Genomic DNA, 12,505 nt, shown 5'->3' with positions numbered 1-12,505 from the left:
ATATCTTGGTCAAATGCCAACTTTGTATAAAAAAATGGGAAAAGTTGTCTTTTGCCAAGATATTTCTCTCACCCAGCATGGGTATATGTAAAATGACACCCCAAAACACATTCCCCAACTTCTCCTGAGTACGGCGATACCACATGTGTGACACTTTTTTGCTGCCAAGGTGGGCAAAGGGGCGCATATTCCAAAGTGCACCTTTCGGATTTCACCGGTCATTTCTTACACATTTTGATTGCAAAGTTCCTCTCACACATTTGAGCCCCTAAATTGCCAGGGCAGTATAACTACGCCACAAGTGACCCCATTTTGGAAAGAAGACACCCCAAGGTATTCTGTGAGGGGCATGGTGAGTTCCTAGAATTTTTTATTTTTTGTCGCAAGTTAGTGGAATATGAGACTTTGTAAGGAAAAAAAAAAAAAAAAAAAATCATCATCATTTTCCGCTAACTTGTGACAAAAAATAAAAAGTTCTATGAACTCACTATGCCCATCAGCGAATACCTTAGGGTGTCTACTTTCCAAAATGGGGTCATTTGTGGGGTAGTTATACTGTTTGGGCATTGTAGAACCTCAGGAAACATGACAGGTGCTCAGAAAATCAGAGCCGTTTCAAAAAGCGGAAATTCACATTTTTGTACCATAGTTTGTAAATGCTATAACTTTTACCCAAACCATTTTTTTTTTTTGCCCAAACATTTTTTTTTTATCAAAGACATGTAGAACTATAAATTTAGCGAAAAATTTATATATGGATGTCGTTTTTTTTGCAAAATTTCACAGCTGAAAGTGAAAAATGTCATTTTTTTGCAAAAAAATCGTTACATTTTGATTAATAACAAAAAAAGTAAAAATGTCAGCAGCAATAAAATACCACCAAATGAAAGCTCCATTAGTGAGAAGAAAAGGAGGTAAAATTCATTTGGGTGGTAAGTTGCATGACCGAGCGATAAACGGTGAAAGGAGTGTAGTGCCGAAGTGTAAAAAGTGGCCTGGTCATGAAGGGGGTTTTACCTAGCGGGGCTGAAGTGGTTAAACAAAGTGCAGAACCCCTTTAAAGGGGTTGTCTCACTTCAGCAAATGGCCTTTATCATGTAGAGAAAGTTATTACAAGGCACTAATGTATTGTGATTGTCCATATTGCATCCTTTGCTGGCTAGACTCATTTTTCCATCACATTATACATACTTGCACACTATAAGAAATGGAGCCTATGCACACTGCCACAGTCCCAGGAATCAGAGAGGCTGGTGCTTTTTCTTTTAATGTGCAAGCGCGACCACCACTGCTGAATTACAGGGTGACCTTTTGCTGAAGTGAAACAACCCCTTTAAATGATGGCAAATTATGGGACTTTGTGTTTCAGTTCGTTGTCATCACAGCCACAGATTAGGTGGTAAAACATAGAGGTGATATATTTATTAAGTATATGGCCATTGTTTATCAAATGTGGATTTTCATGTTAATTACACTTGAGGCTATTAAATAATAATTTATAAACAGTAATGAATTAAAAGGTTTTGTCTTGGTAATAAAATTGAAAAAAAAGTGATGAAAAATGATGCAAAAAATAGAAAAATAAATCAGTCACCTCACAAATAAACTGGCGCTCCAGTTCCTATGCGTCTCCATTTTCCCTCCAATCTACTTCATGTTGTCTCTTAACATGCAAGGAAATGTCTGCTCATCCAGTTACTGGCTGAGGAAGCTCACCGCTCTGTCCAGTGATTGGTTGAGCTTTCAGCTCCTACATATGAAGAGGCACCAGGAAGTGGAGACCAGTGGGGGACAGTGAAGCATCAGAACAGGAGTGGTGGGAGATCAGGGAAGTGAGAGTGATTTTCTTTCTATTTTTTACATCAGTCTAACACTTCTGAATAATTTTTGCGACCTGGATTACCTCTTAAATGGGGGAAAATGGCAATGACTGATATCTCTTGGGCTCTGTTCACACCTTCCATTGCGTTCTGCCATACTTGATATGAAAAATAGAATAGCACTATTTTCCTGTCAAAACTGCAGACTACTGGACCAACAGACCCTGTTGAGATGGATCTGCTGACTAGCGACAAACTTTTGCTATAGTGCGGCCTCCTGATTTCATGTGGAGCAAGAGTTGATCTTCTCAAATTGGTCTTATTTCCCCAAATTCTGTATGTACTGTAGAATCCCAAAAGGGATGTTTACATCCTTTGCAAGTATGTTAATTGAATTTATATAGAACGGAAAGAAGCTGTGGATCAAGATGGAAATCTTGTATCAACCAAGAGTGGAATGGAAGTTTGGGGGTTTTAAAGTTATCTAAATCTAAAGTTATATTTTGTGTGTTGTCAACTGAAACAACGAATTAATTGAAATGCTGATCCCATGAAATAGTCACTGAGCTTTGAACAAACTTTGCATTAACCAATAGTATAGTGTGTGTACACGATGAATAACACTATTTCTGGCCATTATATCACTGGTATCTGGCATTTTTTTTAGCAGTTCTGTGCTTGCTGAATATCTAGCTTGCAGTTCTCCCAGGCATGGCGGGTGGATACTAGCTGCCATCCACTGCACACGCAAAGTGAAGAAAACCTCCTTCCTAACTGTCTCACAGTCACTCAGAGATAAGCAGCAGCCCGGGATAATGACGGACATTACAAGGAGCTTTAGGGCCTTAGGGAATATATTTTATCTGATGGTTACTGCAATATATGATGGGGTCTTAGTGGATTTAGGGAATTTTTAATTTGTTTATGGTTTGCTGCAACTGTGTATTTAATGTGATAAGTGTCAAGGTAGTGTTTGCTGCATCTGTGCAGTTATTTTATCTTTTGCCTCTAGTATGCAGTTAGGGTCTTCTGTGTTCATTTCATTTTAACTTCTAAATTAAATGAATTCTATATCTTCAAGGAGCACTTCAATCTGGACCAACCCAAAGGAATGAATTGCTTAGTGGATGGAACCATTCCACCAAGTTCCGGCCTATCAAGTTCAAGTGCCTTGGTGTGTTGTGCAGGACTGGCCACTCTCACTGCTAATGCAAAATCTCTTTCCAAGGTAATTCTTACTCCATGTCATTTTGTAGAGTGAGTACATTACATGAGTACTTGACACAAATAAAAACATTATAAAAAAAATAAAATAGAGGAATTGTCAGTGAGGGAATTTTAAAGTAAATAGTTCAAGAGTCTGCATTGCCATAATGTGGGCCATATTTATCAAATGTTACATAATGTTTGATAAATTTTGTGCATCTTTAAGTCTAACACGTCAGTCTTGGTATGTTACTCCACTTTCTATGCCACCTCTTTACTAAACTAATATTGAGACATTTTTGGTGACTTTTTGATAAATCTTAAAGGGAACCTGTCACCTCCCAAAACCATCCCAAGCCGCCAGCAGTGCCTGCGTGTAGCCAGCAGTGTGTTTCTGATGATGCCTTTCTTCCTGAAGGCAGATGCAGCAAAAGTACTGAAAACGTTGTTTTATCCCCTGCCCGGCCGCTTCTCCAAACGGCCTCCTTGCTTCAAGTCTTGGTAACCACGCCCCCTTCCCTGCCCCTTTGCTGTGACTGACAGCGCTTATGCAGAGAGTTCGGCTGCCTTTGGCGAGCAGCTGGCTGTCAGTCACAGCGAAGGGGCAGGGAAGGAGGCGCGGTTACCATGACTTGAAGCAAGGAGGCCGCTGCCTCCGTGTCTTCAAGCATGTGTGGAGAAGCGCACCAGGCAGGGGATAAAACAATGTTTTCAGTACTTTTGCTGAATCTGCCTTCAGGAAGAAAGGCATCATCAGAAACACTGTTTCACTCAACATAACAAACTACATGTTTTCCCACCCACTTTTAAAAATTAGAGGGAGTGTTGTAAAAATGCAAAATGTTTCAAAATTTCTGCAGAAAGCCCAAAAAGTAGCAAATTATTATTTTGCTACTTTTTTTAAACAGTTTTATTTGAAATTTTTGAATGTATAATACAGGGTTACAGCATAGGCAATGTTGTATGGATAATTGACGTCTATACAAGAAAAATAAAATACATATTCATCATTATTGTATTTTGCGACTTTTTAAAGGCAGAATTCTGGAGTGCTGAGCTTAAATTTCCCCACATTTTCTTCTTTGTTTTTGCTGTAGTTAGGTGTTTTTATCTTTTTGTGTTTGCTGAAGTCAGGTATCTTTATCTTTATAGTCTTTGCTGCAGGTGTGTGTTTTTATCGCTAACCTACTGGAAGCAACAGTGCCCCATAGGCTAGACAGATGTATTATTTAATATTTTATATAATCACATTCCGTTACCTTGCTTGCATTTTAGAACAGCTTTTACGCTAACAGACAGCATGGAAGCAGTGCAATTGGATTCCCCAAGACTTCACTGCACTGAATTTAGAGTGCCCCTTCCCATAAAGGGAGCGGCGCTGATGATGTATAGCTGTAAATATGATTTTTTTATGATTATCTTTGGAGAACTGTTTTTTAAAAAGGCTTTTTAATTTATTCGTCTGTTATTGTTGTGCCTATGTAATTTGCAGCTTTTTTACCCTCGGCCCTGTTGGTTCTAATTTACTTAGAATGTTGGTTCTAATTTACTTAAAGTATTCGACTTTTTCTTCCTTCTAACACCATTGTTTTCCTCTGAATTGCTGAATGTTTTGGCTGTTGTTAACCAGTCATTTGATATTCAGACAACTATTTCAAATTCATTTTTTTCCAAATCTTAAAGGGGTTGTCCGGGTTCAGAGCTTAACTCGGACATGCCCTTATTTTCACCCAGGCAGCCCCCCTGATGTTGCTCCGATGCGCTTCCTTGCCCTGCGCTAGATCGCTCACGGCACAGGCACTTTTGTTTACAATAACAGACTGTTGGGCGTAAGCTTCCGCCCATCAGTGCCGGTGTCGTCACCGGGCTTCCTGGCAGCCCCATGGAGAGCCCGGTACGTCACCGAAACTCTTGAAAATGCCTTTGATTTAGCACAGGGCAAAGGAGAGCATCGGAGCATGAACTGCTCAAGTCAGGGGGGCTTTCTGGGTGAAAATGGAGATATGTCCAGGAACAGCTTTGAACCCGTACAACCTCTTTAAGTGGTCCAAAGTAAATTAAAGGCTTCAATAAAGCTGAAGGTCCAAGCAAATCCAGAAAGTAGCTAATATTATTTTGTTTAGATGTCCTTTTGAAAAAAGTTAAAGTGGTTGTCATGGACATACTGTAATCTCCCTTTCACTCATTTACCATATATTAGTGGAGCAACGGAGCATTTATAGCTCCGATATACCCCCCACCTGGTGTAGTACAGGACAAGTGATGTTTGTTTACTGTCGGTGACGTACCCAGATTTTTCTTAGTATGCTAGGCAAAGCAGTGAGTCTGGTGACGTCACCGACGCTAATGGACAGTGTTTAGCACTTCCGTATCCTGTAAAACCACCTAGGGCAGCACTAAAGACCACCCATTAGTACCGGTGCTAACTGCCCATCATACCTATGTGAATTCCGGTACGTCACCGTAGTTAAGAAAAAGCTCCTGCCCTGCACAATGCAGCAAAGGGGGAGCATCGGAACAAGATATGGTAAATGAGTGATGGGGAGCTTATTTGACAACCCCTTTAAAAGTGACACCCCTGTTACAGGGAACGGTAATTAAATTAAATTAAATTAAAATCTTTCACAAGCCCTAGTTTAATATTTTAAAAAAATATGTTATACTCTCCCTATTTTTCAACACTGTCTGTGGAGCTGGTCCGGTTCTCCTGCCAGTTAACAAACAGCAGAGGTGATATGCTTGGATGTGGCACACGACCACTGCAGCCAATCACTGTCCTCAGTGGTCTACTTATCTGTCAGTAACATGCTGAGATAGGGCTTCCACCAATGAGCACAGTGATTGGCTGCAACAGGCATTTGCTTAATCCATTCATGTCATTGCTGCTGTTTATAAACAGACAGTGACAGGTGAACTGGACCAGCGCTGCAGAGAATGGCGCTGGAGAAGAGGGTGAGTAGAACATGTCTTTTTATTTATAGCCATTTTAAGGCTTGTCTGAGATTTGTAATTATTTGGGCTACTCCTTTTAAGGTTTTCTAGCCTAGTGGCAGTCTCATCCATGCAAAGACTGATTAAGCCACTGCTTTCAGTTTATGAGGTCTATGGCAGTTACGTAAAAAAAAGTCTTCCAAACAGTTACAATGTGAAAGTTTAAACCCCTTGTTTTTTTTATTGTTTTGTTTCAGCTAGGATTTTATTTTTTTCGGGCGTTTTGTGACGACATTACTTACAACTTGAAGGTACAAAATATTTGTTACGGTGACACAATCAATAATTAGAACAAAACGGAGAACTTATTTGCAAAAGTATTCACCCACTGAATGTCTATACTTTATGAACTTTTGCAGCAATTACAGCAAGTCTGTTGGGGTGTATTAGTTTAGCACATCTGGATACTGGGATTTTTTTCCCATTCTTCCAGGCAAAATTGCTCCAATGTTTTCAGGTTAGATGGGTTGCATTGGTGTACAGCAGTCTTCAAGTCATTCCACAGTTTTTGAATGGGATTGAGGGCTTTTCTGTGAAATGGTATTCTGGAATGGAGAGAAGTGTTCTGTTTGCACCACTTCTTTCTCATGTTTCTCAAAGTTAAATTGCTGTCTCAACTGACCAGAGTTCCTTCTTTCATATGTTTAGGGTATCTGCCACATGCTGTTTGGCACACTCCAAATGTGCTTTCTTATGTTTGTCTTTAACCCTTCCGCTACCAGCGCCATACATGTACAGTGCTGGAGCGATGGGCAAACACTGGGCCCGGCCATGTGTTCAGGGGAACCTTTAGTTGCTGTGATAGAGCGCTTCTTACCGGCATCCTCTGCGGCCAATGAGGATGCTGGTAATTGAATTCAATACACTGGGTCTCTCTGAAGAGACCCAGGGTATGGAAGATGCAATTATTATTTTGGCCAGCAGGTGGCAGGCCAACATAAGAAGATAGCAATTCTTTAAATTCTGTACCAATATCGAGTACAGAATAAAAAACAACAACAATGTTTTGTAGCCTCCAAAATGAGTTACAAAACCATTAAAAAAAAAGTAAAAAAACAACAACTTAATATATAATTTTTGTTTTTAAATAGAAAAATTTTAATCACCTCCCTTTCTGTAGAATAAAAAAATAAATACATAAATAACAAAAAAATATAAAAATCATGGGCATCACCGTGTTCGAAAACGCCCATACTATTAAAATATAAAAACATTTTTCCAATACAGTGAATGGCGTAACTGAAAAAAGGGTCAAAATGTCTGATTTCCCATTTTTTCATTGCTTCTGTTACCGAAACAAAAATGTAATAAAATGTCATCAAAAAGTCACACAGACTCCAAAATAGTATCAATGAAAACTACAGATTGTCCCGCAAAAAATCCCACACAGCCCCACACAGCTCAGTAAATATAACTATAAAAAAGTTATGGGGGTCAGAATATGATGATTTATTTTTTCTAAGTTTACATTTTTACACTATTTAGACATAAAGAAACCTATAGATATGTGGTATCATTGTAATCATACTGACCCAGAGAATGAATTTCATAGGTCAGTTTTGCCACAAAGGGAATGACGTAGGGAGAAAACTCGTGAAGTGGTGGAGGAATTGCGTTTCTTTCCAATTCCACCCCATTTGGATTTTTTCCCCCGCTTCCCAGTACATTATATGCCAAATTAAATGGTGGCATTGCAAAGTACAATTTATCCCACAATACATAATCCCTGATACTGCTTTGTTAACGGAAAAATCAAAAAGTTATGGCTCAAGGAAGATGGGGAAGAAAAATGAAAACACAAAAATGAAAAAATCTCCTAAGGGTTAAGCAACTGCTTTTTTTTTTTTTTTTTATGGCTGCTTTTCAATAACACTGTGTGGAGTGTATGGCTTATCATTGTCCTATGAACAGATATTTCTATGCATGCTGTGGATGTTTTGAGCTCTTTCAGTGTTGTTATTGCTGTCTTTATTAAATCACTGATTAATGCCCACCTTCCTTGGTCTGTAAATTTTGGTGGTGCTGCATTCTGTTTTCAAGTTTGTAGCTATGTCATATTCTTTTCATTTGGTTTTGATGAATTTAATGGCGCTCCGTGGGATATCCAAAGTTTTCATGTACAATAACAAAAAACGGACCCTGTCTGGGTATAGGTAGATTTGCATAATACACAGATTAGCCTTGCAGGCTGAATACCAACTTGACCCAGATAATGATATCTCAATAAAATATTACTTAAGCGTCACTAATATAAAAACTGATTGTGTGAGGCAATCAATAAGGTGTTAAAAACTGATCCCTGTCTTTGACTGGCTTGTATGTGTTTTATTTCCCCCTGCAAGGGTGTGCACTCTCCCCACTGAGGTCACAAACTTGCTGATGACAAATCATGCAGCTGCCCAATACCCCTGAGGAAGCCAGGTTAGCTGGTGAAACATGTCGGGGGTAGTTCTTAGGTTTTAGGGTTACCGTTCACCTGTTAATTTGAGCTGGATCATTAGTCACCACTGAATAGCAATATGACGAAGTGATAGATTTAGTTTTATATAGTAACCCGTGCGGCAACTGGGAATGAGTGATTTGTCATCAGCAAGATTGTGACCTTAGCGGGGAGAGTACACACCCCTGCAGGGGAAAATAAAACACATAGAAGCCAGTGTTTGTCTCACACAATCAGTTTTTATTAGTGACGATTAAAAGTTTTATTTTATTGAGATATAATTAGTACTTTCACACTAGCTTTATTCTTTTCCGGCATAGCGTTCCGTCAAAAGGGCTCTATGCCGGAAAAGAACTGATCAGGCATATCCCAATGCATTCTGAATGGATAGAAATCCGTTCAGTTTGCCTCAGTATGCCTTCCGTTCAGTCACTCTCAGGCGTTTTGGCCGGACATAATACCGCAGCATGCTGCGGTATTATGTCCGGCCAAAATGCCTGATTAGTTTCCGGAATGCCGGCATTAGTTCCCATTGACTTGCATTAGTGCCGTATCTGGCATTGCAAAACAGGATGGATCCGTCATGCGCAGAGTGGGAAAACTTGTGAAAAAAGACTGCAAGTCAGATCCATCTATCCGCATGACAAGCGGACAGACGGATCCGTTCTTGCAATGCATTTGTAGACAGATCCACACCCGGATCCGTCTACAAATGCTGTCAGTTGTCACACTGATCCGTGAATCCGGCAGGCAGCTCAGACGACGGAACTGCCTGCCGGATCACATGAACGCTAGTGTGAAAGTACCCTTATCTGGGTCAAGTTGGTATTTAGCCTGCAAGGCTTATCTGTGTATTATGTCCAAAGTTTGAGATATTTTTTTTATAACCCAACCCTGATCTTTTTCACAACTTTGTCTCTGATCTGTTTGGAAGTCTCCTTGGTCTTCATGTTGCTTGGTTAGTAGTGTTGCAGACTCGGGGACCTTTCAGTACCGGTGTATTTTGCACACAGTGGGACCTTATTCAACTAATTATGTGACTTCAGAAGTTAAAGGGGTTGTGCAGCGATTTATATTGATGATCTATGGTAATCAATATCTGATCATTGGGGGTTCTGATGATAGGTCATCAATATAATTCGAGCACAGGTTCGGGAGGTGATAACCCATTTACAGAAGCCACTGGCAAAGGCCTTTCTAGATGGATGGTAGGGAGATGGACTAGAGCCTGCTGAATGATGTTACCAGCTGACCCAGAGTCTAAGAAAGCAACTCTGACGAAAGCAAAAGAGTAACTCCCTTGTGAGACAGAGAAAGTTTCGGAGAGGACTTCTCCTTGGCTCGGACCTCTCCAACTGATCCTCGACATTGGCATTTTTTGGCTTCTGTGGACAATTACCCACAAAGTGGGCCTTGCCTCCACAATACAGACACAGATTCTCTGCTTTTCGGCATATAAGTTCCTGGTCAACCAATCGTAGGCACTCCACTTGCAAGGGCTTTTCAGATGGGGTGGACACTAGAGAAAGGACCGGCCTTTGGATTGGAAGCATGGAGCCATGCGAGGTGGTCTTCTGGTGCATGCATCCTTAGAATGTTCCCTGAATCACATATAAATTCTTGTGGCCAAGGTGATCAGGTCACTCAGACTAGATGGACGGTCGCGACCAGCGAATTCATCCTTAATCCGATCAGAAAGGCCCTCCCAGAACACCGCCAGTTGAGCTTTGCTGTTCCATGTTCCAGTTGAGCTTTGCTGTTCCAGAAGTTCTGCAGCCAGGGTATAAAACTAAATGGCATACTGTCCCACAGACAAGGAACTTCTACATAGCTGCAGCATAGCTGAAGTAGCGGAGGACGTGCGCCTAGGCTCTCCAAAGACCAGCCGGAATGTAGCCAGGAAAGATTGCAGGTTAGTGGTCTCCAGACCTCCATGTTCCCAAATAGGATTTGCCCAAGCAAGGGCCTCATCAGACAGCAGGGACACAATGAAGGTGACCTTGGACTGCTCAGTAGGAAACTGTATCAAGCACTGGTTCAGGAATCCACAACAGGTTTTAGAATCTGCACCATAGTGTGGTAGAATAGGGAGTCGCATGTCTGTGGCAGTCAAATCTGGACTCACAGGTATGAGTATTGCAGGGGTAGCAGTGACTGGTACCCTACAGTTTCTAGAGGCGAGGTGGCATCCAGGCGAACAGTGACATTATGCATGAACTGCATCAGTTCCTGTACAACAGGCTTGGGATGACATCAGGGTCCATGGCCTGAGCATACTGTCAAGAACCAGCGGGTGTGAACCCACTGTCCCACGTGACCAACCTCCTTTAAGGGCATTGTCTAAGCGAACCCCTCGTTCTTTGGAGTCCCCTGATGGTGGAGATAGACTTTCCTGAAGGGAACACCAGGTTGCCACCTCTTGGGAAGGATTGGCACATGATGCAGATGGTCCAGGCAAACCAGGGGGTACCAGTGCAAGGTACTAGAGGTACAGACAAAGTCAGCAGGCTGAGCTGTACAGGACTGAAGGGTGAGGCAGAGGTGATATCAAAACAAGAAATAGGTTAGCACAAGTACAAGTTAGGCAATCCAGTTCAGCAACAGGAGAGTCGAGGCAAGCAGGCAGGGATCAAACAGGTAGCTGCGTCCTCTAACACAAGCACGAGTCAATTAAACAGGCACGCAAGCAGAGATAACGGCAACCTTTGCAGGACACAAGGACCATGGCACTTATATAGGTGCAGGAGGGTTAGAATTAGTGAGCACGGTCACATGTGCTAACTCATAAATCACAGGTCACACTCAAGTGATGGACACTGGCCCTTAGGGAAGTGCTACAGGGAGCAAACTAAAAGCATGCTGTGCCCAGGACTGGAAGGAAACCGTGGAGTGGATTCAGGAGACGGACGATGCCTGCAAGCACAGAGCCCAGGACTGAATGGGGAAACACCAGCAGCAGATCACAGCAGAACATGGAGCCTGGGACCACGGCGGTAAGCAGGGGAACATCGGCGGACAGCAACCGCTGTTACATTCATTTAGTGCAGCCTCTCTGGTTCTCCTTGGCTGCAGTGGTGATGTCATGTAGACAACCGGTGACCATTGCAACCAGTCATATGGCCTGAGGGTGATGAGGTGATGAGGCTGCAGCAGTGTCCTGTCAATGCTACAGCCTGGTAAACAAAATGGCCACATTTGATCTACGGATAACTACTGCTGCACTTTTAATGTTGGGTCAATTTTAAGCATTGTCCGGTTTTGTTACTGAAGTTGAACAACCCTTTTAATAATTTGTAGCTGCTTCAAAATGAATTAAAACTGGCAGTAAGATTTGCTATGGTTGCTTGATATAAGCAGCCGGGGGGCATTTGAACTAATCCATGCTGTATGCTTTGTATGGAAAATAAAGTAGTTTTACTTGTTAGAAAACACAAAAGTAGAGCGATGAGCTGTACTCATTGCAGTGATAGGTCTATTCCTATGGGGGCTATAATGTTACCTTAACCTAGTTTTTTTGTTTTGTTTAATAATATCACTTGATCTTACAAAAGACCTTTTGGTAACCACATCCAGTGAATGAATATGCTCATCTTTCCCATTGTGAATAATATTCATCTGTCATTCACATCATGTAACAGTGCCCAACAGTTACCACAAAGGAGTTTTATTTTGAAAGGTTGTTGTGACTTTAGATAATACTTTAATTATTTGGTTTCCTTTTGCTATAAGTAAGTATGCTCTTTCAGGATCATTCTTTGATTGCAGGCAGCCTAACCATCAAAGAACGAGCTAAAATACACATTTCCTGTAAACATATATGATTAAAAAAAAGTCTGTAATTGTAGTTGCCTTTTCTATTCTCAGCTTGTTCATAACCCCTGAATTGCTAAAAGGGATTTCAGCAGTTCTTTTTTGATTGTTGAAATGTCTGCTATGATAGTTGCTTACATGTGGTTAACTATTTGGTTAGAAATCTGTTATGATTCTCTCATGATATGTAATTCTGGTATTCACATTTCTCCCTTTGAGCTTTATCACAGCAAGGTCA

At 41.1% G+C, this 12,505-nt stretch overlaps 1 protein-coding gene across 1 annotated transcript in view; it reads left to right on the top strand.

Annotated features, from left to right (window-relative positions):
- The window catches only part of GALK2 (galactokinase 2), a 260,803-nt gene that overhangs the window by 75,613 nt on the left and 172,685 nt on the right, over positions 1 to 12,505 (top strand). The window contains exon 5 of the mRNA XM_044279616.1: positions 2,902 to 3,048. Coding sequence (XP_044135551.1) covers positions 2,902 to 3,048 — 147 coding nt within the window. The remainder of the gene's footprint in view (positions 1 to 2,901; positions 3,049 to 12,505) is intronic.

Source organism: Bufo gargarizans, chromosome 2, assembly GCF_014858855.1.
Source record: "Bufo gargarizans isolate SCDJY-AF-19 chromosome 2, ASM1485885v1, whole genome shotgun sequence".
NCBI lineage: Eukaryota > Metazoa > Chordata > Amphibia > Anura > Bufonidae > Bufo > Bufo gargarizans.
Note: the sequence above shows the minus strand (reverse complement) of the source record. Positions and strands in the feature narration are given on the sequence as shown.